This window comes from Enhydra lutris, unplaced genomic scaffold, assembly GCF_002288905.1.
Source record: "Enhydra lutris kenyoni isolate GAN:26980312 unplaced genomic scaffold, ASM228890v2 scaffoldscaffold29, whole genome shotgun sequence".
Taxonomy (NCBI): Eukaryota; Metazoa; Chordata; class Mammalia; order Carnivora; family Mustelidae; genus Enhydra; species Enhydra lutris.
The window spans coordinates 6,582,078-6,608,841 of NW_019154113.1; the positions used below are offsets into that span (position 1 = coordinate 6,582,078).

The following is a 26,764-nucleotide window of genomic DNA, read 5'->3' on the forward strand; positions in this document are numbered from 1 at the left end:
GTGCAGAGTGTCCCCACCCAAACCCCCACGTTATGGGGTAAACTGTATATTGGCACGGAAGAAATTTGGAGGAGTATGGATAGCTCATTTTGCTATAAAAGAAATCCTAATGGACAAAACTGTTTAACTGATGAGCCTGTCAGATTTGCACACTGGTAGAATTTTCGCCTTCTGCAGAGATGAGCTTCATGATAGGGGTTTTAAACTAACCAGAGGCTTTTCAGCGCAGGACAGGTAAGAGCTGGTGCTTGTTGCTATAGTTTCTGTCCAGCAGTTGTCCTCTGGGTACCTCGCGTATACACCTTTCTCTTCATGCTCCCTTTAAATACAGCTCTTGTCTGGCTTTAAGCTTTCAAATAAAAGCAGACATCCATTAATGAGCGAATTCCTTCCAAAGAGAATTTGGGGAAATAATTTAGGAAAGAAACAGGTGGGAAGGTCATGGGAAAGGTTGTCCTTGCTGATTTATCTTCCCCGACTCGGTAAAGTTACCCCATAAGGGTTTCTTTACAGTCTCCCTCCTTTTCTCAGACTAACTCTTGGTCAGTCTCAAATTCTTAAAATTTCCTCCTCTGATACAGCTAAAGAGTGAGGACAGCTCTTCATTCCCTCCTTGAAAAGCACGCTGTCCTCCCCACCGGGAACACTGATTCTCTAGGAAGAAAATTTCTTTCTCCTTGCAGCTCTGGGGAGGCTGCCACCATGCCCAGCCCCCGAGTATCGCAAATCACTTAACATGGATGGCATGCTGGGGCTCTGCATTTTGAGGTGCTGGTTCTCGTTTGTTGTATTAAAATTTTAAAGTGGATGTTAGCATGGTTTTTCTTCCCCTCTCTCTCCAGGTAGGTTTGTTTCTGGAATCCCTCGTGTTGGAAAACACCTTTTTTGGGCTGGGGGGAGCAGGTCAGGATCTGCAACTTCTCCTGCTGCTTAACAATACACTTTTTCTTTTTCCAGGCTGAACAAGTGATAGACATAGAGGGGAAAACTGGAAGGAGAATTTAAAATTTTTTTAAAGATTTTATTTATTTATTTGAGAGAAATAGAGGGGAAGGGAGGAGCAGAGGGGGAGGGAGAGAAAAAGGGAGAGAATCTCCAGCAGACTCCGCATTGAACCCAGAGCCCACATCAGGGCTCGATCTCGCAACCCTGAGATCATAACCTGAGCTGAAACCAAGAATCCCATGCTTCGACTGAGCCACCCAGGCACCCCAAGACTTTAATTTTTATGAAGAATTATTACATGATGGGATTACCTTTTAGCCTTGTGTTAACTGAAAGTATTACGCCCTTCTATGGAGCTGAGAACTAAGACAGGACTTTTATTTGCATGGATATTTAACGTACATTTCTCATCATCTGAAACTTGTATAAAACCGGATGTCCCAATTGGGAACACTTTAAGGATGCCTGCCATTGCTCAGGTGTTTGGAACTTCTCCAAGCTCAAGTACACTCCAAGCTCCTTCCGTGCCGTGAACATTTTAGATGACCAGGGAGGGCAAATGGGCCTTAGGTTTTCATACCCTGCTGCTGATCAGGGGGCCCTGCAGCACTGAGGATACTGTCCTGCCAGCCTATCCCTCCTACATGCTCTATGTTTAGCTGGGGTGCTGGAGAATCTTGCTTGTCTGGATGGGAGTTGGGTTCTCTCACCTCCCTTCCTTACCCAGGATTAAAAGAGGTAAAGGCCATTCTCACTTGTGATGAACGCCCCCACAGTTCTTTGGATCGGAGGTGACCAGTAGCAACAACTCCGTTCTTTATTGTGCATCCTCAGACTCAGGAAAGACACTAAGTCCCAGCCCTTGACCAGCTCTCCTCACTCCTGCAAGGAGGGAAGAGTCAGAGAGAAGCAGAGAAGAAAGGAATAAGATAGATTCATGCCAACAACAATGCAAAGCAGAACTTGCAGGGAGCTACGAGGGAAAGAAAAGGAATGTGCCATGGGCATGAAGAAGAGGCAGAGAATCTGATTAAGAAGATCCCACAGAGGGCGCCTGGGTGGCTCAGTGGGTTAAGCATCTGCCTTCCGCTCAGGTCATGATCTCAGGGTTCTGGGATTGAGCCCCGCATCGCATCGGGCTCTCTGCTCAGCGGGGAGCCTGCTTCCTCCTCTCTCTGCCTGCCTCTCTGCCTACTTGTGATCTCTCCCTCTCTCTCTCTGTCAAATAAATAAAATCTTTAAAAAAAAAAAAAAAATCCCACAGGCTTTCAAGAAGAGGTAGCATTTGAGATGGGCCTTGAAGGGTTTCCAGAAACACTCAGAAAGTGGAGCGTGGAGAAGGCAGTTCAGGATAAAGCAGTCAGAGCAAAGGCAGCGAGTTGGGGCGTCCTGGGACCTGTTTGGCAAATAATGCTGGAGAGGTAAGTGGTATTAGAATTACGTAAGGTGTTATGCACCCGGGTGTGGAGGTTATAATTTAGGTAGGCAATGGAATGCAGTCAAGGCTTTTGAGCTGCAGGAGTGTTAACAAAGCCACCTGGACATTTCATTTCTGTGAGTCTTTGGTTTAAGCCAAGATAACTTTTATCCCAGTGGTTCCCAGACTTTGACGTTAGAACCATCTTGGGTGGGGCTAGGTTTAAAAAAAAAAAAAGAAAAAAAAGTCCTAATAACCCAAAATGCACTCCCAGTTCAGTCAGAATGTCTGGGGGCAGGATCCAGGCATCACTGATTTTTCTTAAAAATCTAAAGTAGTTTCACTGTGTAGCTGAGATTAAATACCACTGCTGTGTCCTGTTATTTCTTCTTCTTGTATGTGAATCCCCAAAGCTCTTTGCCTTTTTTCCTAGATATTTAATTGTCACACCATTGCCTTTAATTACTATTTTTCTTGATCTTCTACAGGCAGTGAAAACGTAAGTTAGTGCCTCCGTTTGGTTCAGTAGGATGGGAGTCTTAGAGCATTTTGGTTTTCTGTTTTTTTTTTTTTTAAGATTTTATTTATTTATTTGTCAGAAAGAGAGAGAGAGAAGCAGGAAGAGAGGCAGGCAGAGGCGGAGAGAGAGGCAGGCTCCTGCTGAGCAAGGAGCCCAATGCGGGACTCAATCCCAGGACCCGGGGATCATGACCTGAGCCGAAGGCAGCGGCTTAACCCACTGAGCCACCCAGGCATCCCGAGCATTTTGTTTTGATGGGGAATTCAGAGTGCTAGGTTCCTTGGCATCTGACCACCTTGGCTTTCCAAACTGGAATTGGGACCTGCCTCCAAGTCCCCTGAGCAGCCCAGACCCCTGAGTCACGTCCAGAGCATGACATTTAAGCACTATAGCTAGAGTAGAGCTCTAGTCTATATCCAGAGCAAGCCGACTTCGTAATCGAATTTCCAGGGTGGTGAAAGAGGTAGGCAGAATCACCTTCCAACGTTCCAGTGGCTGGAGAATGGGCCCCAGACGGCATCAGGCGGTCATCAGTTTGTCCCTAAGAACTAAGACATCTGGGTTCCCTAGAGGATGTCACTCAGTCTGTGTAATGTGATGTGTTTCTAGAGTAATAACCTTAGACATTAAGAAAATCCAGGTTTTTCTGCTGTTTAAGAAGGAAGTGGATTTTGTAACACACATGTATAAGATTTCTAGAAAATGACTCATTTTTAAGCCCTTGAATAGAAAACTGGATATTTATGTTATCTGGACTGTTCCTTGAGGTGAACAACCTCGAAGTGAACCCTTCTTAGGGAATGAGACAAAGAAAGAGGTAAAATTTCGGATTCTTTGGTACCACCAAGAATCATTGCCCCAAAAAGCCTAAAAGCAGATGGAGGTAATAGGGTTCTAAGACTAGAAATTCTTGGGTACATTTGGGCATCTCTACGCTCATGACCCCAGCCCTTGACTTTGCAACACTTGGTGCTTCATTCTACCTTCCTGCAACTCTAAGATTATGTTGCAACAGAGCTGCGTGTTAATACTTCCCTGGGACTTTTAAAAAGACTCAACCATGTGACTCAGCATTTCCAGGCTCTACCCAATCTCTTCCCAAGAGAAATGAAAACATGCCCACGCAAGACTTGAATGTGAATGTTCATAACAATATTATTCACTTGAGCCCCCTCCTGCTCCCCCCCCAAAAAAACCCCACAGGAAACAATCCATATATCCATCAACAGATGAATGGATAAACAAAATGGAGTGCGATGGAATAGTACTGTGACAATGATATAACAACACAGGTGAACCTCAGAAATGTTAAGCTAAGTGAAAAAAAAAAAAAAAAACCAACACAAAGGGCTACACATAGTATGATTCCATTAGTTTCTAGCGAAAGCAGGACTACGGAGACAGAAAGCAGATTGGCGAGGCTGGGGGCAGGAGTAGAGCCTGACCACCATTGCAGCGAGGGAACCTTGACATCGTGGAAGTGTTCAGAAACTGCATAGTGGTGCTGGTGGGACAGCTGGATGTATTTACTGAAGCTCGTTGCTCTGTATCCTCAGGGTGGGTACAATTTTTGGTAGGTAAATTATACCTCGGTTAAGCTATTTGGAAAACCCTCAAAGAGGAAACATTTTCTGAGTTTCTCTTTGGTACCTGGTGCCACTTGAATGTAAATCCCCAGCCTTGCCGAACCCCCAAGGTTGGTGTAAATATTGGATTTGAAGGAGATTGGACGTGGTGTGAGCATCTGCGAAAAAGCCAAATCCTGGATCTGTTGCAGATTTATAGGATGCTGGAGACAGCCCTGTGTGCTGGGTTCTGATGCCCCCTAGGGACAGCCGGAAAGAGTCCATGCTTTCTCCTCTGAGAAGCGAAAGGGAATCATCAGTTGTGTTATTTGCAGATTTTTTTTTTTCCGGTTTGTTAGTAAGGACTGAAGGGGAGTGAGGTGAAGGGGTTGGGATATCCCTTCCTACCCCCATCTTCTGGACTCCCAGCCTTCCACTACCACTGCTCCTGGGCTGGGAGAAGCCAAATAAATATGTTGTCTAGCGTTGTTGCTTTAGTAAGTGGTGGAGATGTCACTCAGACCCTTTGATCTTTGGATTCTCAAAAACGATGCTCCAAACCCCAACTCTGGGGTCGTCTTCTATGCACCGTGCCAATCCCCAGCACTTTCGCTTTCCTCTGCTTCCACATCCTTCCTGCCCTTCATCAGAGCAGGTGGGGAGGTGGGTGGTTGTTGATAAATCAGAGGTAAGACAACCCCAAGCCTGGAGTCATCCATAAAACACCTCCGCGTATAGTGTACCATAGGCATCCAGAAGATCCACACAGATATCCTCACGGAAATGACCGACAGCTTTCAACTTACCTCAGTTGGTCTACCTCCTATCAGACGCCTCCTCCCCCAACCCAAGTACAGGAACAAACATCTTTTGCCTCACTAAGAAGGCTGGGAGTCAATACCAAGGTCTGTAAAAGCCAGGCATCTGTGTAAGCTACAGAAAAAATAAACAAGTTAATTTTTAAAATATTTTCTGAATGTAAAGGCAGGAAGTTTAGGAACAATTAGGAAATCACATTTACTGAGCAACTGACTTGTATAGTCATTTCCTTTAGGAGACAATGAGAAGGGGTGTGTGTGTGTGTGTGTGTGTGTGTGTGTGTGTGTGTAAAATGTTCAGACAGGTCTCTGCCTTTTGCCATCTCTTAACTGTCACCTGATCATGGAAGGGGAATTTGGGGGGAGCTAGGCCCCAGCCCAGGGTTGGAAAAGCAAGAACAGTATTGACAGGCAGCTCATGAATGGCTTGGTTATTATTCTGATGAGAGTTTTATTTTTGTTTTTCTGTCGCTCACAGAGGCTCCATAACGCCTGGGTTTTATTGATACTGGTATCCTGGCTCCAGGCCTTCTCAGTGTTGTAAAAAAAAAATGTTTGTGTTTACTGTAAAAAGATAATCTTCCTTTTCAAAGTGATTAATCACACACACAGAATTTCAGTGGGCCTGCCATTCATTTGTCAAATTCCTGATTTATAATTCATGCTTCCTCCCATGGGAAGAAGCATGTTTTGTTCAGGAGGTATTTTCAGTGCAGTTTCTGATCCCTGCCAGCAAGATCCATCTACTAAAAAGAAGCCTCGTTCTGTGTTGAGACAGAGGTTTGACCAGGTTAATGCCTTTCCTTCCGGCCTAGAGGTTTCTGCACTGACAAGGAGGTTTCGTCCCACGGGAGCCAGCTGAGGAAGCTGGGAGCAGCCAGACCTTGGTACTGGCACTACAGAGTGTCCTTGAGAGCTGGACTTATTCGTGGACAAGAATGGGCCTGCCTAGGAGGCCTCTGGTTTCTACCTGCAAACCCCACCTTCAGTCATCTGACGACCCAATCACCCAGCATCAGCGACAGCCTGGCACTGGGGGAGCAAGGAGATGTGGGTGGCGACTGTCCCCAAGGGATGGCAGGTCTCACCTTGCCATGTCCCAGCGCTTCCCGCCTGCATACCTGGGCTTGTGTTGCATATCCCAAGTAGATTCATGTCGACAGTGTCTGAGGCTCCTTTTCCAGTGAATGTATGTGTCAGGGAGTGAGCTCTTCCTGAGAGGAAAGTATCTGTCAACTCAAGTTTTTGCCACCTGCTTTGGTGGCCTTGAATGTGTCCAGCCAGGGTGGGTCAGTGAGAAGACTCATGTGGTTTCAGAGGTGCTGCCCTTGGACTCCCTCTGCCCACTGAACCATGTGCAGGCAGGGCTCCCACTCCCACCCCCTACACGTCTGTGCACGGGGCCCAGTGCCTCTGGAGGGCTTGGGCTCAGGCTGATGGGACAGAGTCCCCCTCAGCTCTGTGACTCCTCTCGGGCATTAGGGTTTTAGACTCGTAAGACAAACAGGGAGCTCAGGTGCTCATAAACCTTGTTGTCCTGTGAGTGTGTGTTCGTGCCCCTGTCCCTCCAAGAAAACTGGCTGGATGGCTACAGAGAGCACTGAGGGAACTGCCTATGGCTACGTGGCTCATTAATGACCTTTGCAGTCCTGGACCCTCGTCTTTGAACTCCCTGGTGAGTTCCCAGGCAGGTGTCACGAGTCCGCTAGGCCTTATTAGAACCATAACTTCTGCTTTCTTCTTAATGAGACTCAGGCTGGGGTTGACCGAGTGGGTAGAGGTGCTGGTGTGATACGTGCAAGGAAACCCATCAGGCCCCATGGACACAGCCTCTGGGACAGAGGAGTGCTCTGGACTTCTGCCCCGGCTCTCCTGGCTTTGGAAAGTGGGCCATCCTCTCTTCTCTGCAGCTTGTGTGTTGAATCGTTCAGTGGATGTTAACAGTAGCTCAGAGTGCTACACCCATTCCTAGACTCCGTTCTGCATGAAGTGCTTGAGTGAGCTCCTGAAAGCCTGAGGCTGGGGACCGGGAGGGGGACAGGAAGGATTCAAGGTCTGTGGGGAGTAGACCTTTCATCACAGAGGACTTGGATGGGCAGGATGGTCCTGCCTACCTAGAGAAAGAGGTATACAGCCTGGATCTTTCTCCAGACCCCCCAGCTGTAGCTGTCTATGCTCCCACCCCCAGAGGATGGATTTCTCTCTGGGCAGCCGGAGATCGCTGTTGCAGATTCTGGCCATCCTTCCGTCTATCCTTCAGTCAACAGGTGGAGCTTCTGCTTCTGCTTCTGCTTCTGTGTCCTCCCCGCCTAGGGGCAGGACCGTATCTCACTTGGTCAGCTTGTTGCTGACCAACAGCCCCTTGTTGGTGCCCAACACCTGTTAGCCCGGTGCCCCTCCAAGTGTGATCCCAGTACCAGCAGTGCTAGCATCACCTGGGTGCAGGTTAGCAATGCAGATTCCTGGCCCAGCCAGCCCTACTAATGAGAAACTCTGGGAAGGGGGCCCAGCCATCCAAAAACAAGCCTTGTGCACACTAACCTGGGAGTGTTGGTCACTGAGTCACTGCTGCCTGGATTGGGGTGGGGGGGCGCAAGGGCACTGCCCAAAGGGGGCTCTCTTCCCCCATCTTCTCTAGGGACTGTGGTTGAAGCTTTTTAGGATGGGGTGAATCTGGAGGAGGGAGCTGGCCCAGGGCTGGTCCACCACCGGGTCTGTATCCCTGCCCCGTTCCCTCTCCTAGCCCACCATAGGCCGCGGATGACACAGATGGGATTTACCCCCAAGGATAACAGCAGACTCTCTAGCAAATATGTAAGCCGTTCCGGTTGAGTAGCCGAGCATATCTGTTCTCCCATGGACTGATTTCAAGTTCGTTATACATACTCTGCTCCGAGAGAAATACCCAAAGGCATTTCTCCGGAATGATTCCAGTAATATCCTCTGGTGTGAGAGGCATTATTTGTTGGTAATAGAGGTCCTAAAATTAATTAGTGTCTTATCGATTTCAATATGCTGTCCTTGAGTCATGCTGTTGCTATTGTTAACATTAACTGTCCACTCTCACACACTGTTAATAACTGAATCTCTTTTTGGCAAAGGCAGCGTGTTCTGGAGCCCCGTGCCAAGGAGGACCGGCGTGGGGTGACCAGCAGGCGGGCAGGGGCACTGGGAAAGGGCTGGAGCACTCACGGGCATTTCTGTGCTTCCAGGAACTACTCCTTCTATGTCCTCGACAACCAGAACTTGCAGCAGCTGTGGGACTGGGACCATCGCAACCTGACCATCAAAGCTGGGAAGATGTACTTTGCTTTCAATCCCAAATTGTGCGTGTCCGAGATTTACCGCATGGAGGAGGTGACGGGGACGAAAGGACGCCAGAGCAAAGGAGACATAAACACCAGGAACAACGGAGAGCGAGCGTCCTGTGAGTGGCCCCAGCAGCTGTGACAAAGTCAGCCCCTCTGCTGATCTGCAGCGATGGCTAGCTCTGTGGGTGGCACCCCCCTTGCCTCACTCGGGGCGGGGGGCGGGGAGAGGACACGGGGTCTCCTGAGCCAGCACTTTGCTCCGATGTGTGCGTATCTTCAGAGTCAGTAGTGGGGCCGATTCATGATAGATTCTTACTTGTCAGTGTCCCTTAGCATCTCTAGGAGTGTGCTGAACATTTAGAAATGGGCTCCTGCTCAAAGGGAGTATTTTACGGAAGTGCCTTACATGGACCCCTGGGTGGCTCTGTCGGTTTAGCCGCTGCCTTTGGCTCAGGTCATGATCCCAGGGTCCTGGGATTGAATCCCGTGTCAGGCTCCCTGCTCAACGGGGAGCCTGCTTCTCCCTCTGCCTCTGCCCCTTCCGCTGCTCATGCGTGCTCTCTCTCTCTCTCTCTGATAAAAAAAAATAAAATCTTTAAAAAAAAAAAGAAGAAGTGCTTACAGAATGTAGGGTTAAATGTCTTTTAAGGCATAGGTAGACAGATCATTTTTCAAGGAAGAGCTAGTCCTCTCCATTGCTGGGGAGCACACTCGGCTCAGTCTCCCCCAGTGTAGAGGAAGCCTCAGGGCAGAGGGGACTGAGCTCCAAGCCCAGCATGGTGGCCATGGGTTCCCTGTCTCTCTCTTGGCCTCCTCCTCACTCCCACCCCAACACGGAAAGGATAGAGAGAGCCCACCTCGATGAACGGATGCCGCTTTTTAAATTGAGAACCACATAATTATAACCTTGCCATGGTTATATATACGTTCAGCTCTTGTATCTGAGATCTAACAGCACGTCTCTCCTCTAACCCTGTTTATCAAGCCGTTTTTTAAAATGTTGTGGTTCTGTTTGGCTGGAGAGGGTTATAAAAGTAAATTCTCTCTCTGCCATCAGCTTTTAATAAGGGAAGGGTACTAGGAAAAAAAAAATAGAGTAATTTACATGATCAGAGGCGATTTGCTCACATGTACACCCACACACACACACACACACACACACACACACACACACACACACGGGAGGGGAGGCGTTGTGAAACCATTAGCATTTGACTGATTCGTTTTGCTGGTGTCTGGATTTACCTGGTAGACACGCAGATTGCTCTGGAGGAAGAGGGAAGAAGCCTGACACGAAGCTGCCTGGTGTGTTGGCAGCTGGCACTTTCTCCCTCACCCGCCCGCAGCAGCCCCTTCCGGTCCCCTTGTTCGGACCAGGGCAGGGCTGATGTGGCTGAGCATTTCCCAAGCATTTTCTCGGCCCAGTCAGCCAGTCTGATCTGTAGGACTGTGAATACAGTAGCCGTTACTTCCTTTGAAAACAAAATCATGTTTTCTCCTTAAATAACACATTAGCAGGAGCTACAGCTTAGTTCTAACCTCAGACCAGCATGTTTTGCCCCGCTGACTTCTTAGTTTTGACCGCCGTTAGCCTGTGCTTCACCCGCTGAGTGCGCGTCGGGATTCAGGCAAATAGAGGCAGACAAGGACAGTCGGTCAGGGAGCTTCTGGTCTCCGTGAGGGGAAGCAGTCAGCAACTCTGCCCTGGTTCTTGAGGGTCATTTGAATCTGGACAGAAGAACAAGTCGGGGCTCAGGGCAAGATCCCCGCTGTAGCTCTCCAGCGACTTCCCCTGGCGCATGGGCAGCTTGGCCAATGACATTGTCCTTGTCGGTGTGTCAGCCCCAGCCGGAGGTCTTCCAGGGGTGTCTGTATTCTTCCAGGTTAATGCCAAGTTTAGACACAGAAAAGTGTCCCCCCCCCCAGTGGCACACCGGGTCATTGGCGTGACTTTGCCAGTTGCACAGAACGAGGGGGATCACAACCCCTGGATGGGTGCCAGCATATCACAGAAGATCAAGGTCCCCCCAGGAGCCCGGGGCCTTAGGGATCCACTGAAAGACCAGGTGACTTGCTCAATCAAGCAGTTCCTCCCTGTCAGGTTAGGAATCACAGATTCACGTCCAAATGCGACCAGTTGTGCTGAAACAAAGGCGCGAGCTTTGTTGCAGCTCCGTGTGGTAAAATGTCTGGGTTCTCAGTAGAAATGAGAGCCACTGAGAAGTCCGGGAAAGGGCTTGACGTGCACAGCCAGCTTTGGAGAAGGGGGAGACAGGGCGGGGCAGGTGACTTGTCAGACGGGTGGAGGAAAAGGGTGTTGATATCTGTCACAGATGTACCTTTGTGCCCCAGGTGAAAGCGACATCCTGCACTTCACCTCTACGACCACGTGGAAGAACCGCATCATCATAACGTGGCACCGTTACCGGCCCCCTGACTACAGGGACCTCATCAGCTTCACCGTCTACTACAAGGAAGCGTGAGTTTCTGCGCTTGGTGGGGTCCTGTGGGCGTGGCCGTGGGCGGGGAAGGCGGAGCTTCATCCTCACCTTCTCTCTCAGCTGTCACAGGATATCCATCACCATGGTGACGACCACAACATCACTGTGTTAGCATGAGGCCTCCCGTTTTTTCAGTGGGTAATTTAGAGGGGTTTGAATAAAATAATTGCAAAGAGAAAAGCTTGTGTTTTAGAGAATTAGGTTAAGTCCCAACGTTCATGAAGTGGGATAGAGGATGTGTCCACTGACCCATACTCCAGGAACACCCTGTGGGATGCTCAGCTCCCTGGAGGGGACCCCAGAGAGATATATCACGTTATTCCATGAGCCCTTCCCAAGACCTGGTCCTCTGCTCTAGGTCATGAACTAGGGAGGGAAAATGGAGAGAGACTGACCTCTGTGTTCTGAATATTTCATGATCTATCCCAAAATCTGCTGGGGGCTTTTCTCGTGCCTTCCGGGTATATTTACCTGCCTCGGTAGCTGTGACTTATTCCTCCAGATGGCAGCTCTTTTGGTCTCCCTCTTCCTTCCTTTGCCTCCTTAGCCAGGTGGTACCACCAGCCTCCCTAGTCACCCTCCTTATCCAGCTCCCACTGTGATATCATAGGTCTCCTTCCCCAGTGACTGGCTTCCTCAGCACTGGAACCAGAGCTGCCAAGGACAGTATCTGGTCCTCTTTCCCCCGGGGTCATAGCTGTGAAAAAAGCGGGTCTCCGGATTATTAGGTGTTCAGTGTGTTTATGGATGGGAGTCATTCATGGTCTTCCGTCGTGAGGACGGGGAAAGGTAGGTTAACCTCTGTTTCAGAAGCCAGGGTGCAGGGGCTGTCCAGCCCTTTCATCTGATAGCTGGAGAACCCCTCCCCACCCAAGCATGTGTGCAAAGTACTCTCTTCTCTTTGATAGTTCCCCCAGTGCTTTGGCATGTCAGCTGATAATCTCACCAAGGAGCTGGTGCTAGTTTCCGAGACAATCCAGAAACTAAATATTTGAATATTATCAGATACTAAACAATCACAATTGTTTGTAAGCAAATGAGATTTTGGAATTTCTATTTTAGAAGCTCTTTTTTCTGTAGCAAAAGTCCTTTTCCCCCCAAAGTTTTATTCTTCATCGGTAGCTGATGTTTGCATGAAATGATTATGCTTGTTTTTTCTTAATGGTGAAAAATGCCATGATTGGAAGAGAGAAAATGAGCCTTTGCCTGCATGCTTAAGGAGCAGTGTTTTCCATCCCAGTAACAATCAGAATTTACTCTTCCTGGGACAGGGTATGCCATTCTATGGTGCGTTTGTAAATGTGGAACCTGGGGTCCATTTTATTTTATTCTTCGAAACAAATCCAACGGACTTTCTGTTTTATTTAGAATTCCTGTTATAGAAAGTGTGACATACTAGGCCTCTAGGGAAGATTTCAGTGAGCTTTGATGTCAGAGACATAAACCTTCCTCTGACCTTCATCTCCTGTCTTCCTAGACCTTTTAAAAACGTCACGGAGTATGACGGGCAGGATGCCTGTGGCTCCAACAGCTGGAACATGGTAGATGTGGACCTCCCTCCCAACAAGGATGTTGAGCCTGGCATTTTACTGCAAGGACTAAAGCCCTGGACGCAGTACGCGGTGTATGTCAAGGCGGTGACCCTCACCATGGTGGAGAACGACCACATCCGCGGGGCCAAGAGTGAAATCTTGTACATTCGCACCAATGCTTCAGGTAGCCACACAGCACCCATTCCGTATTTTTCATGAGCTCACCGTGCTTACTACAAGATGTCTCGATCCTGGACGAGTCTGTCTTGTATGTGTTTCTTATCAATATCTAGTGCTCTATCATATTATTTTTTTCCCAGTCCCAATACCCTAAGCTCTTCCGGGCCATCTTTCTGGCCCATCTTCCATCATCTGCCTGCTCTGTGCCAGTGAGCCCAGGTCCTCCTGCTGGGCTGGGGTAGTTTGTTTGGAGGACCCAGCCAGGATTCAACCCACTATTTTATTTTCATAGTTGAACCTCCAGAAACTGAACACATGCTGATTTGGTGTTCCAGTTACCTCACGCGGCTCATGGGTTTTCCATCTACATTCTGTAGAGGCAAGGGTTCCAAGGAGGTAGACGGAATTTGGAAAGCGTCAGACAGAGTATACTGTGGACATTCCAGAAATTCGCTGATGAAAATGTTCCTCCTTCTGTCTCTGTCTTCATTTTCTAAACCACCTCATTTTTCTCAACTCCAGAATCTGGAACTAATGAAAGCAAACGTTTGTGTCTATTAGCCAAGTATATGAAAACCAGCTTAGAGGTAGGAAAATGGACATCATTTCTAAATGCAATGATAAATATCCTTGGACGGTGGCTGTTTTATAAAACACCCATAAGGTAGCACGAAATAAATTTAAATAGCAGAGAGGGTGAGGAAGAAGTGTTGGTGGGGAAAACCCTTGGCTCACACGTGCCTCATTCCCCCTCCCTCCTCCCCTGCCCCATCTGAAGGATTCCATAAGTGGTCACAATCATGTCACGGGCCCTGAAGTGTTTATAGAAATAAATCTGGCACAGATTTCTGATTCTGGGTGTGGGATGCTGTAACAGAGGCTCAAAGGCAACAAAACAAGTTATTCTTCTAGGTTTGGAAGTAATTTATTGTACCCAGCTCAGGAAAAACAACATTTTTTCTTATTATGACAAGTTCTTTTTTTTTTTTTTTTAATCCATTCACTTACTTTAGAGAGTGAGTGAGTAGGGGGAGGGACAGAGAGAGAGGAGAGAGAAGATCCTCAAGCAGACTCCCCACCAAACACAGAACCCAATGTGGGGTTCGATCCCAGGACCCCAAGACCATGACCTGAGCCAAAATCCAGAGTCAGCCACCCAACTGACTAAGCCACCCATATGCCCCTTATTATATGACAAATTCTTAAGAAACCGATTTCCTTTCCCCAAAGATGGGAAACTAAGCACCATAGGAACTGGGCCAGTTCCCTACATCTTGACCCCTGTCCTTACAAGTGGTAGAGACAGAGGAAGACTTGGTCCTCTGCCTCTGCTTTTTTGGTGACCCTTACAGTTGAAACATCTGGGGTGTGCTGTTTATTCTTGAAATACTTGACTTTGGAAACCTGAAAGTGGTCGAGCATCCAGTGGTTATGTTTTTCCTGAAAAAGCTGGCGTTAGTCACAGCTTTTCCCTAAAGCGCCACTCCGTATAGGTGTTCAGAACCTTGTCTATGATATTATGGGCCTTAAAGTACCCTTAAGCTCCTTGTCCCTTTGAAATTTTAAAAAGTAGCTTGGATGACAATGTTGTTTAAGTGATAGACAGTAAAGAGGTCTCTTGAACTTTGGAAAACCCCCGAAAATCAGTGTTTTCTTGGGAACCCAAGGAAAATAAGATTTCAGCGGTCCTGGGGTGTGTTTGCCCTTTATACATGAGGCGGCTCTGGGTTTCGGTTTGAGAGGCAGTAGCACATAAAGCTTGACCAGATGATTACACTTTGCCTATAAATGAATATTCTTTGGCTGGTAACAGAGGCCATTGCCTAAAGTTGGGGCTCTCTGTGTGTTTGGGTTTTGGACTGCTTTCCCTTGTCCTATCTCATTTATCCCACGGAAGTGAGGTTATTGAACTGAGAGACTCTGGGGCACCTGGGTGGCTCAGTGGGTTAAAGCCTCTGCCTTCGGCTCAGGTCATGATCTCAGGGTCCTGGGATCGAGGCCCGAGTCAGGCTCTCTGCTCAGTGGGGAGCCTGCTTCCCCCTTTCTCTTTGCCTACCTCTCTGCCTACTTGTGATCTGTGTCTGTCAAATGAATAAATTAAAAAAAAAAACAAACAAAAAACGAGAGACTTGCAGGTCCTCGTCTTCCACGCCTCTTACACACCCCATGCACACACGCGTGTGTGCACACACACTCGCACCCTTTCTCACTCCCCCCTTTCATTTTGGCATCTTGCCACTTTTATCAGAGCTCCAGAACCTCAAATGAAACCCAAATCAGTCCTTTCCACCACTTGCTAGAACTGCTGGAGTCTGACGATTTGGAGACTGGTGGTTGGACTGGTGTTGGAATTAGCTGTAGGTTTTTAAGTCACCCACCTGTAACCCTGGCGGGTCCCCCACCCCCAACCTTTCTCCACGGGCTTCTCCGTCCTGTTTTCACAGAGATGATCTGAGAGTAGATAGTACAAAGAGAAATGCGGGCGCTTAAATTAATGCAGTTTCAAAAGAAGGTTTCCTTATCGATTTGTGTGTCCGGGTCAAACCCATGGCTTCTTGTAGGCTTATAGTGGTTCAGTGATCTAGTGACCACCTGGATTCAGGGTGCGTTCCATTTTCTGAAATGGCCTGTGTTCCCCTTTCCAGTTCCTTCCATTCCCCTGGACGTTCTCTCCGCGTCCAACTCCTCTTCCCAGCTCATCGTGAAGTGGAACCCGCCGTCCTTGCCCAACGGCAACCTCAGTTACTACATCGTGAGGTGGCAACGGCAGCCCCAGGACAGCTACCTTTACCGGCACAATTACTGCTCCAAAGGTAAGGTGGGGGTTGCCCAAGGCGGGGGGGAGGCTGTGGACCTGGAACCGAACTCCCGTAGTCTGGAGTATCCGTGCTCCGACGTACCACATAGCCCCTGACAGTTCGAGCCCGTCCTCAGAGACTGGTCACGTTCTGGATTAAGCGTGCTGACGGCTGCCCCCTTCTGCCCACCGGCCCACCAGACTTAGCCTTCATGTCTGCTCTTGTCGGGCTCCTCTTTCCCGAGCAGACAAAATCCCCATCAGGAAGTACGCCGATGGCACCATCGACGTCGAGGAGGTGACGGAGAATCCCAAGACTGAGGTGTGCGGCGGAGAGAAGGGGCCTTGCTGCGCCTGCCCCAAAACGGAGGCCGAGAAGCAGGCCGAGAAGGAGGAGGCCGAGTACCGCAAAGTCTTTGAGAACTTCCTGCACAACTCCATCTTTGTGCCCAGGTACCTGGTGTCATTTGAAAATGTCTCCGGGCTGACGCTCCTCAGACAGGCTCTGTGGTGCGCTCCCCACGCAGGGGATCTGTGAGGTCAGCAGCCCCGGGGCAGAACCCTGTAGCCATCGAGGGGGGAACAACAGAACAACAAGAATAATCCATCAGCTTGGGTGAGTGGGTGCCTGGGGAAGGCAGTTAGCGCCGAAGGAAAGGGGGAGCAAGGGATTGTGCCACTGGGGGCCACGGGCACGTCAATGCCACTGCCTCAGCCACAAGGCCTCCTGTGGAGGGCAGGTGGGTTCTCAGCTGCGGGGACAGGAAGTGAAGCTCAGAGAGGCCCCCACCCATGGAGACCAGCAAATGGACCATGGAGAGCCGAGAGGGCCCTTCTGGCACATCCCACTTCTCCCTGCGGCCTCTCAAAGTCCGGCGGAGGAGAAGCGAAGCAAGAGGGAGAAAACCAGAGTGAGTTTTGAAAGTGGCCCAGCCCCCAGACACAACCAGATGCCACAGACATCTGTGACAAGCAGGTTTGCGAAGCTGCGGAGAGGACGGCCTTTCGAGGCAATGCAGCCCCTGTCCCCAGGAATCTCTGCTGCCCTGCTTCAGTCCCCGGGTCTGCCAAGTGGGGACAAAAATGGAGGGAGGTAGAGGTGCAAAGCTGCACTTGTCACAGCAGCCAAAGTTGGTAACAACCCACGTGCCCAGGAGTGGATGAATAGATAAGCAAAATACGGTCTAGCCTCACAATGGCATATTATCCAGCCATAAAAAGGAATGTGATTCTGACGAAGGGCACCGCTGGGATTGACCTTGAAAACATTACACTAAGTGAAAGAAGCCAGATGTGAAAGGAACAGATATGGTAGAAGTCCTTACCTGTAGAAGCCTCACCAGAGGCAAATTCATGGTGACGGAAAGTGCATTCAGGTTTCCAGGGGGCCCAAGGAGAAGAGGGAGATGGGGAGTTGGGCTTTAATGGGTCTAAGAGCTTCTGTTTGAGGTGATGGAAACTTCTGGAAACAGTGGTAATAATGATTGTACAGAATCATGAATGCAATCAGTGTCTGAACAGTATGCTTAAAAATGGCTAAAATGGCAAGATTTGGGTATTTTTTTGTTCAAAAATTTTATCTTACCACAATAAGAAATGGTTTAAAAGACAAAAGCATGTGGGGCGCTTGGGTGGCTCAGTGGGTTAAGCCTCTGCCTTCAGCTCAGGTCATGATCTCAGGGTCCTGGGATTGAGTCCTGCATTGGAGACTCTGCTTGGTAGGGAGCCTGCTTCTCCCTCCCCCTCTGCCTGCCTCTCTGCCTACTTGTGATCTCTCTCTCTCTCTCTCAATCTCTCTCTCTGTCAAATAAATAAATAAAATCTTAAAACACACACACACACACAAAACAAAAACATGGAGGGGAGTCCAGCAAGGTAGGCCTGCCATGTCTGGGGAAGGAGATGGAAAGAGAGTGGTGGTTGGTTCTCGTATCCCTTTTCCTCCTGAGAGATCACAGTGCAATGTTTACAAACTGCCCCTTGCCTGAGATGTGAGCAGAGGACCTGGATCCACTTGCACCTATGCACTTCCGGTCCCCACGGCAGCCCCACCACCAGCCCACCGCCCAGCATGTTCTGTGATCACTGTTCCTCATGCCCCCGATCATGAGAGGCACCAGAAGCCTGTAACTTCAGTTTATTCTGTAATGCCCTGGCCCTTAAAGGCTTACTTGGGTTGTAACAACAAATGGCTTTTAATGTGATTTTTTTTTTCCCCGTCGAGTGACTTTCCTGATATTTGTGTAATATTCCAAGATACCCATTTGACTTTGAAAAATCGTTAAGAAAGACGACTTAGAGTGGCGGGCATTCTTTTCAGAACAAAGTTTCTCATTGCTTCATGCCTTTCTGCCCCTCCTCTCCTCTCTAGAAGTTGAAACCCCTGACCTGTGAAGGTAGGAGAGCCTTCTGTGGGTCCCCCTGACTTGCTCCGCCCAAGATCTCTCCCCCCGCGGCTGCGTTCAAGTGCAATCCCGATTGTCTGCAGGTCATGTGTACTTCCAAGAATGTTGGAGGAGCTCAAAGAGGTTTAAAAGCTAGAATTCAGGCTTAGTGACTTCTCCAACAGTTTAATTACTGAGCGATCCATTTGGCACTTAGCCTTACATTTTGACACATTAGGGCCTTTGCCCTTTGGTGGCGTGGCTGCTCAACGTGGGCCGCTTCCCCCCTGTGCCGGCAGGAGCGCGGCTACTGGCACTTCCAGCGGACGCAAAGCAGATGGGCTGGAGTTGTCTGTTTATTCCCTAGCAGAAGCCATCGGTCCCATTGCTGTCCCATCCCACCGGCCCGCTAGAAGTTCAGGTTGTGAGCCCTGGCTTTGGAGAAGTTTTGCCAAAGGGCCCCAAGCTTTCAGTCTGCAGCCACAAAGCAGTGCCTTTCTTTCCCGTCAGTGGGGAACGCAAGATCGGGCAATGCGAAGGCAGAGCTGTCGACGCAGATATTAGTAATGCCCGTGTTCGTGTTGCCGAATTCAAAATAAGTTTCCTCTATGCCAAACTCCCCCTGACGGATGCTCACCTCCGCCCATTTGGCCCTGACACTGTCTCTCGTAAGACAAGTCTGACCTGCTATTTTGTCTTTTCATAGGATGACCATAAATACTGTATTTGCCCACAGTGAGAGGCCACGATGTATACATACTTTGAATTGTTTTTTTTTTTTTAATGCCTCCTACCAAGGATATAAATCTCATGTCCACACAATTTGCAAAAATTTTGATCGAAGGAATGTCTAGTTGGCAGAATGATTGAATCATAAAGGAAGGTTTTCTGTTTTACAACTATACTATCCAAAGACAACTTTTCTTTCTTTCAATTCATTCTTTTTTTTTTTTTTAAAGAATTTAATTTTTCTCAGAGAGAGAAAGATAGTGTCAGAGATTTCAAATGAGAGAACTTGAGTGGGGAGGAGAGGGAAAGGGAGAAGCAGGCTCCCTGCCAAGCAGGGAGCCCGAAGCAGGGCTCGGTCCCAGGACCCTGAGATCATGACCTGAGCCGAAAGCAGACGCTTAACTGACTGAGCCACCCAGGCGCCCCTCTTTCCCTTGATTCTAAGAATAAGCCAGTCAAGTCAGGTTTGGTATGTTACATGTTGTCCAGCGTGTCCCATGTGGTTTAAAGTAGATTGGAAGCTGGAGCTTGTTAAGTTGCTTTCTGGAGTCCATATCTGGTGGTGAATGCCTTTTATTTGACCACGGCCTTTATTTTTTAAATCACATAGTTGGGTTTAAGTAACTGAAATGTTGACAGATGTTGAAGACTGCAGGGTTTTCCAACAGAGTAAGTTGGGTCATGGAGTGGGAGTGGGGAAAGCCGACAGTGATCCTTGCTGTCGGTCACACCATTTGGAAATGTGGCTGTTTACAAAGAATCATGGGTGTGCCATTCTGCTTGCCTCATACCTTGTCTTCCTGATAATGTCCCGTGTGGCCTCCCTCCCCCTAGTCCCTAACTTGGTGTCGCTAGTAACAGCTATAATCCCAGGTAAATGGGGATGGGTTGTGGGAGGGGTTTGGGCAGAGTATTAATTTGCAGTGGATTAAACCCAAGCCACTTCTCTCTCATAGACACGAGGATGTGTTGTGTTGGTTTTATGGGTGGCGTTGGTTTTGAAGAGAAAGCAGGACATTCGTTCTGGTAGATTTCAGAAAAGGGTTCCCTAGCCATAAATGTAGTTCTTTGTGTCCTTCCCTTTCGGGAAGATTGGTTGGTGTGTAAAGTGTGAGGATGGGAACTGGTCAGCCTCCTCTCCTAATCTTTCCTTCCCCGATATCATGAAAGCGAACGCAGTGAGGCCATCAGCGCACGGCCTGACCCTGCAGTTCTCTATCTGGTGGGATGAGCATATCTGGGTTGATGTTTTAGGTTAGGACCCACTGGGTCACTGCACAAAAGCGGTGATGGCATTTTCTGCAGGGGAATCCATGGGCCAGGCAGACTGGGGAGCCAGAGGCCCTTTCCCCCAAGCTCCCCACTTTTCCCTTCCAAGTTTTTCACTTCAAGGCAGATCAGGACCCACTGGAAACCTGCTGAGTGTCAGCTGAGCCCCAAGCTGGCCCACTTCTCAGGTGCCCTGATTCCCCATGGGACTTCTCCCTCTCCCCTGCGTGAGAACTGAGGAGCATTCCCACTTTCTGATCTTTCTCCTTGCCTTGGGCCCTTGGTTTTCTTTCCCAGAGGAGCTTTGTTCTGGGACCCTTCGCTTATGCACGGGAGGAGTGAGGCCCACGGACAGCCTCAGTGTAGAACCGACAGCAGCCTGCTTCCCGCTGTTGCTGGCAGATGGCCTGCGGGTGACTGACTGTTCCTTGTCTGGGTACTTACTCTCATGTTCTGTTGCTGTTGCTTCTTATAAATGCGAGGGGCTTATTTTTAAGGTTTCTGAGGGGAGCCCAAAGCCCTTGTTTCCATATCCCACAACAGCAGCCATTGGAACAGTCACCCTCACCAGCTGCGTGGATCGCCTCTTCTGCCCTTTGGGTGCGAACGTTCTCTTTTGATTTCTCTTTTGCTGTCCTATTGCTTTTGTAGCTATTGTTCTGAGCCCCAGTCCAGGCCTTGAGCGGCTCTACCCCTGTCAACAGCAGGGCCTGGGAGAGGCCACAGGAGGTCGCTGCTGAGTGGGAGGCAAGTCAGAGTGGAAAGACCTCCAGGAGTGTGAAAAATCCAGACACTGGGGTCTCAGAGAAAGACAGGGTCAGAGGAAGCCCCAAAGGGAAGGGTGTGGGGGTCCACGTAGGTGCTTGCTGCTTGGTATCTTTCTTTCCACAAAAGGGGGTCAGCGAAGCCATCCTCTGGGACCTGTACCACACAGCTCAGCTCTCAACTCACCCCCTAATAAATCTTCGTGTGGCCAGCAGGTTGGTCACATTCAATGCTCAACCATAAGGCTGGTGGACCGGGTAGCATGGACATTCTGACCAAAGGGCCAGGAGGCTGCAGACCCAGAAGTGACTGAGGCATTTCTTTGCCTCTAGATACAATCGAGTCACCACTCTGGGGGCCAGAGAGCAGTTTGTGTGCCGATTCTGAGGCTTGCAGAGTAGAGAAAGCAAAATAACGAAGAAGGAAATCCCCGTATTATTTGTTGGTTCTTATCCAAAAGGGCTGAATAGCTCCTTTCATCCAAATTTAGGATTTTTTCTTTTCTTTCCGTTACTCTCACCCAAGTCATAGAAAGGACAAAAGAGGTAGAGGCACTTACAAGCCAAATTTTTTCTCTTCCTTGCAGACCTGAAAGGAAGCGGAGAGATGTCACACAAGTCACCAACACCACCATGTCCAGCCGAGGCAGGAACACCACAGTGGTAGACACCTATAATATCACAGACCCAGAAGAGCTCGAGACAGAATACCCTTTCTTTGAGAGCAGAGTGGATAACAAGGAGAGAACTGTAATCTCCAACCTGCGGCCTTTCACTTTGTACCGCATTGACATCCACAGCTGTAACCATGAGGCTGAGAAGCTGGGCTGCAGCGCCTCCAACTTTGTTTTTGCAAGAACCATGCCTGCAGGTAGGGTGTGATCCAGTGAACCCCACTCCTGACTCACTCACAGCCCAGTGGAGAAGCTTGTGTTTTATGGACACAGAATCTGTCACCCAGAGCAATGAACCTTAGTCTCTGTCCTGCTTATTAGAGAATGCATGGTTATTCGTGGCAGCATGGTAAACCAGCAGCCCAGGGAATGGAGTCCCTTCATAGTGACATCATTTCCAACCCATTCTTGGCACAAAGTCCTACAAGAGCAGGGCTTGCCCTTCAGGGTCAACTCCCCTCCTCCCACTTCGTTCACATTGTACATTCCCATGGCCCTAGTCCCCATTTGTGCACACATAAATTTGCCCAGTCCCTCCTGAGTCGTCAGGTTCCGTGGAATCTGTTAGCTGCCTTGACTCAGGGTGACCTTTGTTCCTCAAGGTCAACTGCTGGAGTAGCCGTTGGTCCTGCCTCTTGGGTCTTCACCTTCCCCTTGGAAGTTAAAAGCTGTCTGTTGTTCACATTGCCAACCATCCATGTTTAAGGATGGGGGAACTGCCCATTCTCTTTCCTGCCCGGGGTTAGCGGCTAACAGAGGAGCCCAGAAGTGGAGTCTAGGAGAAGGGCCTTCCAGGACACCATTCCGGCACTGACTCATGGCATGTCTCAGGGCCGCTGTCAGCTCCCTGGCCTCAGTTTCCCCACCTTCTGGGAGAGACAGAAGAGCCTTCCCCGGCTGTAACTTGCAGAAACTCCAGCTCACTGCCCGGCTTACTGCTTTAAGCAGCAGCAAGAGCATGAGCCCCTGGCCTCAGCGAGCCGTGGCTGGAGGAAGGGTGGACGGAGGCCCAGCTCGGGGGCTGTCCTTCACGCCCGCATCAAGGTTGTGTTTGCCGCATGTAAATACAGACCTGGAAAGCTCTGTGTCGCCGCCTGGAGGCTTGTGGCTACCGTCTCCGCTCACAAGGAGCCTTTTTGATGCTGCTTGTGCTTGAGGCATCACACAGTTTCCCTTCTCGAGGGGTAGAAGCCAAAAACCAGAAATAAGTTACTCAGGCTGCCGGGGGATTCCAGCTGTACTTGACAGAGCAGGCTTTTTTGCAGGGGAGGATGGGTTGCTGAGGGGGAGCAAGGATGTCCTGAGACCCATCACTAGAGCTTGGCTTCCAAACCCCGTGCTACGTGTGAGCAGCCGGCTGTAGGGCAGTCTGTGCGGTCCCCATCCTCAGCCCTGCACACACGGACTGGGGAGGGTGTGCTCAGGGTAGCCCACCCCAGCGGGGTAGGACCCGAGTCTGACTTTCTCGCTTGTTTAAATTGTCATGCAGAAGGGGCAGATGACATTCCTGGGCCGGTGACCTGGGAGTCGAGGCCTGAAAACTCCATCTTTCTTAAGTGGCCAGAACCTGAGAATCCCAACGGACTGATTCTCATGTATGAAATAAAATATGGATCACAAGTCGAGGTAAGACTGGCTCAGTGTCCCCATCAACTGATGGCATGCACTGGCGGGACAGGACAGACCGCCTCCCGGTTAGTGGAGGACTTAACCCCAGAAAATGAGGAACTGAGTCAGTAAAGACTTAAGTCTTTCCACGAGCCCCACAGTCTCTGAGGACAGTACTCAGAGTATATGAGGAGGGGTGCTGGTTCTCCCCCATAAGAAACGACTTTGTTACAGAAAATGATCTTTCCGCATAAGCTAGATTGTCCTTAAGAACTTTTCACCTTTGTGGGGCTCTTTTTGATTACCAAAAAAACAGAGATCTGTTTGGTTAGAACTTGGGTGCGTTTACAGTTACTGGAAGACGGCCATTCAACGTTCACTTCCTTCCCTGTATTAATGCAAATCGGGATCAGTGTCGGGGGGGGGGGGGGGGGGGGGGGGGGCAGCAAGAGGCACCCATTTCTCACAGGCTTGTGGGGAATTGGCACTTGTGTTCTGTTCCCCCCAGGACCAGCGGGAGTGCGTATCAAGACAGGAGTACAGGAAGTATGGGGGTGCCAAGCTTAACCGGCTCAACCCGGGGAACTACACGGCCCGGATCCAGGCCACCTCTCTCTCCGGGAATGGGTCCTGGACAGACCCGGTGTTCTTCTACGTCCCAGCCAAAAGTAAGGCTTGGAGAAGCAGTAACTGGAAAACACGAAAGTGGGTTGGGCCAGGATTGGGAAAGCCTGGGCTGTCGGGGCACTCTCTGCCTTTCTGATTTTCCACTGGAATGGAGTTGGCCAGATTTCAGAAGGGTCACACTTCTGCCAGCTCCTCCTTTGGGAGCTCGAGCACGGGGAGCTGCTGCTTGGAGTTCCCAGCTCATTTGATGGGCGGGGAAAGGGTCTGAGCCCCTTTTGAGGGTTAGCGATCAGCAAGAGGCCTTTGCTCTCGAAATGTTTTACGTGGGAAGCATTTTACAAAGCCCTGAATTGCCCAGTCCAACTCTTGTCCAATTTGGGCTGCTGGTTAAGGCTCAGGCTTGGGGCTTAGAATCCCAAGGGGTGACCGAAACCTGGGGGCCATCCGGTCCAGCCTGTTCCAGGGTAAGAGTCTTTGTGGCAGCGTCTCAGACTAAGGCCTTATCCCCTTCACTGCCTGTCCGTAAAAATACAGATGTACTTTTAAAGCACCTGCACGCATGGAAAGCACACAGCGTGATTTTATGCTCAAGCCGTTGACAAGACAGAATTTTTAGAAGGCCGTACTAGGCAAGGCTTTCAGGTTTGAAAACTGAGTTTTGTAACATGTGTCAGTACACCATGGCCTTGTGCTTGCTGGGCTGAGAAAACACAGTATTTTATTTGGTGACACAAATATTCCTCATTATTTCCACGTTGAGTTTCCATTTCTTATTAGGAACCCAGTTTTTCAGATGATTTCATGTTCAGATTATGAGATCTAGTTTGGCCGGACACTGTTCCTCACTGTCCCACTTGAAAGAGCAGCCCACCGTGCTGACTGGTGCTACTTTTGGGTTCAGTGGGTGGTCCTCACATCTGTGGTCCCTCCCGGTGTCCGCATCTGGGCTGCCCTGATCTAGCGTCTCCGTTTTTAAATTCAGGATTCAACCAATCCAGCTGTCCGCCTGGTTAGTACCTAAGAGTCAGAGAGAGGTGTTTGAAAATCCTAATAGTACAGATATCCAAAGAAGAACAGTGTGCATAGGACCACACCTTGAAGTAGCATTTGATGGCCTGGCACTGTGCCTGAGTTCTGGTTTTAGGGGTAAACTGACAGCTTCAGCAGATGATTCCATCAGCTCAAAGAGTCTGAATTCTCCATGGGGCCCACTAACCTGCTCTCCCCAGCAAGCCTCTGCCACCCAGTCCAGGGCTAGAACCTTCCCAGTGATGCCTAGAACCCTCTCCAGAGCTGTGGCTGGCTTTCTCTTCTCCCCTTTTCTCTCTTCTCTGCATTAATCCCTTAGGAACAGAGCCTAGGCTTAGGGGTGTAGCATCAGGCCGCACTCTTTGAAATAGCTGACTTGTCTTCTCTTCGGAGAGGATACGTTCCCCTCTGCCATTGCTACCCTGTCTTTAACCCTGGCAGTACTGGGATGCCACTGGGAACCCCGAGAGCCCCTCTGATGGACTCCTTCCAGCAGAAGTTGGCACGTACTGCAGGAAATGAAATCTGCATGCCTGCTTTGCTGTTTGTCCTTATGTCAGACAAGACTCTCCTGCTACCGCACAGTCTCTTTTCCTCTTGTTTAATCCTCAGAGGAGACAGAAGCTTTGCAAGCTTTCTGGCAACCACTGTCCTTTTAGGAACCCTTCATGTGCTTGAATGCTATTAAATGACTCTTCAGACTTTCCTTCTCCAGACTAAATAATCTCCAGTCTCTTGGCCTTTTCTTGTTGCCCAGTCGCAGAGACCAATTTTCTAGCCATTTCATCATTGTGCTCCTCTCCGGCTGTGTTCCAGTTTCTCCGTGTCCCCACTGAAATGTGAAACTCAGAACACGGTACAACCTGACCAGTAGGCTAAGTGATACAAATGTAAGAAGTCGTCCTCAGGAGGAAAAACTAAAACTTGGCTGGTTTCCCAACGGCAGTGATAATTTGAGAGTGTTTTCAAGAATTAGAAAGTGCAGGAGATCCATCCACGTTGAGAGTGATCTGATGAAAATGTCCTTAATTTAAAAAATCAAAATAGCATTAATAATCCATAAAGAGTCATAATAGTGGTGATGATTTTTAGTGGCAAAATAATCACTGATATGTGACTTTTACTAGGTGTCCCTGGGTCCCCAGTGAGTTCCAGCATTTCCACATAGACCTCTCTACTTGGGTGGTCCCATGAGCGCCTCCCACTCCCATGAGTACCAGAACTGAAATCATGATTGCTGCCCTCTGAGTATCTCTCTGTCCTTTTGTTCCCAAGGTCAGTCAGTGGCACCATGATCCACGCCCCACGCAAGCCTGGAACCTTACATCCTTCTCTCTCTCTCTCTCTCTCTCTCTCTCTCTCTCTCTCCAGCCACCCATTTCCCATTCAACCCCCAGTCCCATTGATTCTACCTCTTCTGTGTCCCTGAAATCCAGCCCCTTCTGCCACCACCACTGCCTCCTCTCACAGTCTGCAGAGTGCTTGCCGTGGGAGGCAGATCTGAGCTGTGGGGGCAGGAACGGTCCTGGGACCATGGCTTCCCAGCTGCCCGTGTGACCCTGGGGAGGACCGTCCATCTCTGTGAGTCTTCTTCCTTGGTAGCCAAGGAGCACTGGTCTCTTTGTGAGGTCTGGGCTAGATAATGCAGAACACAGCCAGGTCCCCTCCTGCCCTCTAGCACCCTCCAAGATGTGGCCATGCCTCCTCCATGCCACCAGCACCCCCACAGACTGTCCTCCAGCACCACTGTCCCAACATACACAAATGTGCTGGGTTCACTGTGGGGCCCAAGAGCTCACACTGGCTCCCTTTCATCTGCAGAATGAGGTTCAAACTGCTTGGGTTGAACAGGCCCATTGGGAGCCAACCCTGCTTCTCCCCAGTATCATCTCCAACCATTCCTCTGCGCTTGGAAAGCTTCCCCGACTCCCTTCTCTCCTCTGCCTTCCTCTCCGTGTCCTTGCAACGTGGGCATCCTTGCAAAATGTGGGCAGTCCACCTTTTTGGTGTTGGTGCTCCCTGGGAACACAGTGACTTCCCGAATCCAGCAGAGTCTTTAAGGGTGCGCAGCAGCGTCCCAGGTGCCCATCTGTC

General features: G+C 49.6%; 1 protein-coding gene across 1 annotated transcript in view; it reads left to right on the top strand.

The window, feature by feature from the left end:
• LOC111152643 (insulin like growth factor 1 receptor) overlaps positions 1-26,764 on the top strand; it is a 293,795-nt gene that overhangs the window by 240,149 nt on the left and 26,882 nt on the right. Inside the window, exons 6-13 of the mRNA XM_022511183.1 lie at positions 8,478-8,692; positions 10,929-11,055; positions 12,555-12,793; positions 15,435-15,602; positions 15,835-16,039; positions 21,320-21,603; positions 22,896-23,032; positions 23,523-23,682. Of these exons, the coding sequence (XP_022366891.1) occupies positions 8,478-8,692; positions 10,929-11,055; positions 12,555-12,793; positions 15,435-15,602; positions 15,835-16,039; positions 21,320-21,603; positions 22,896-23,032; positions 23,523-23,682 (1,535 nt within the window). The remainder of the gene's footprint in view (positions 1-8,477; positions 8,693-10,928; positions 11,056-12,554; positions 12,794-15,434; positions 15,603-15,834; positions 16,040-21,319; positions 21,604-22,895; positions 23,033-23,522; positions 23,683-26,764) is intronic.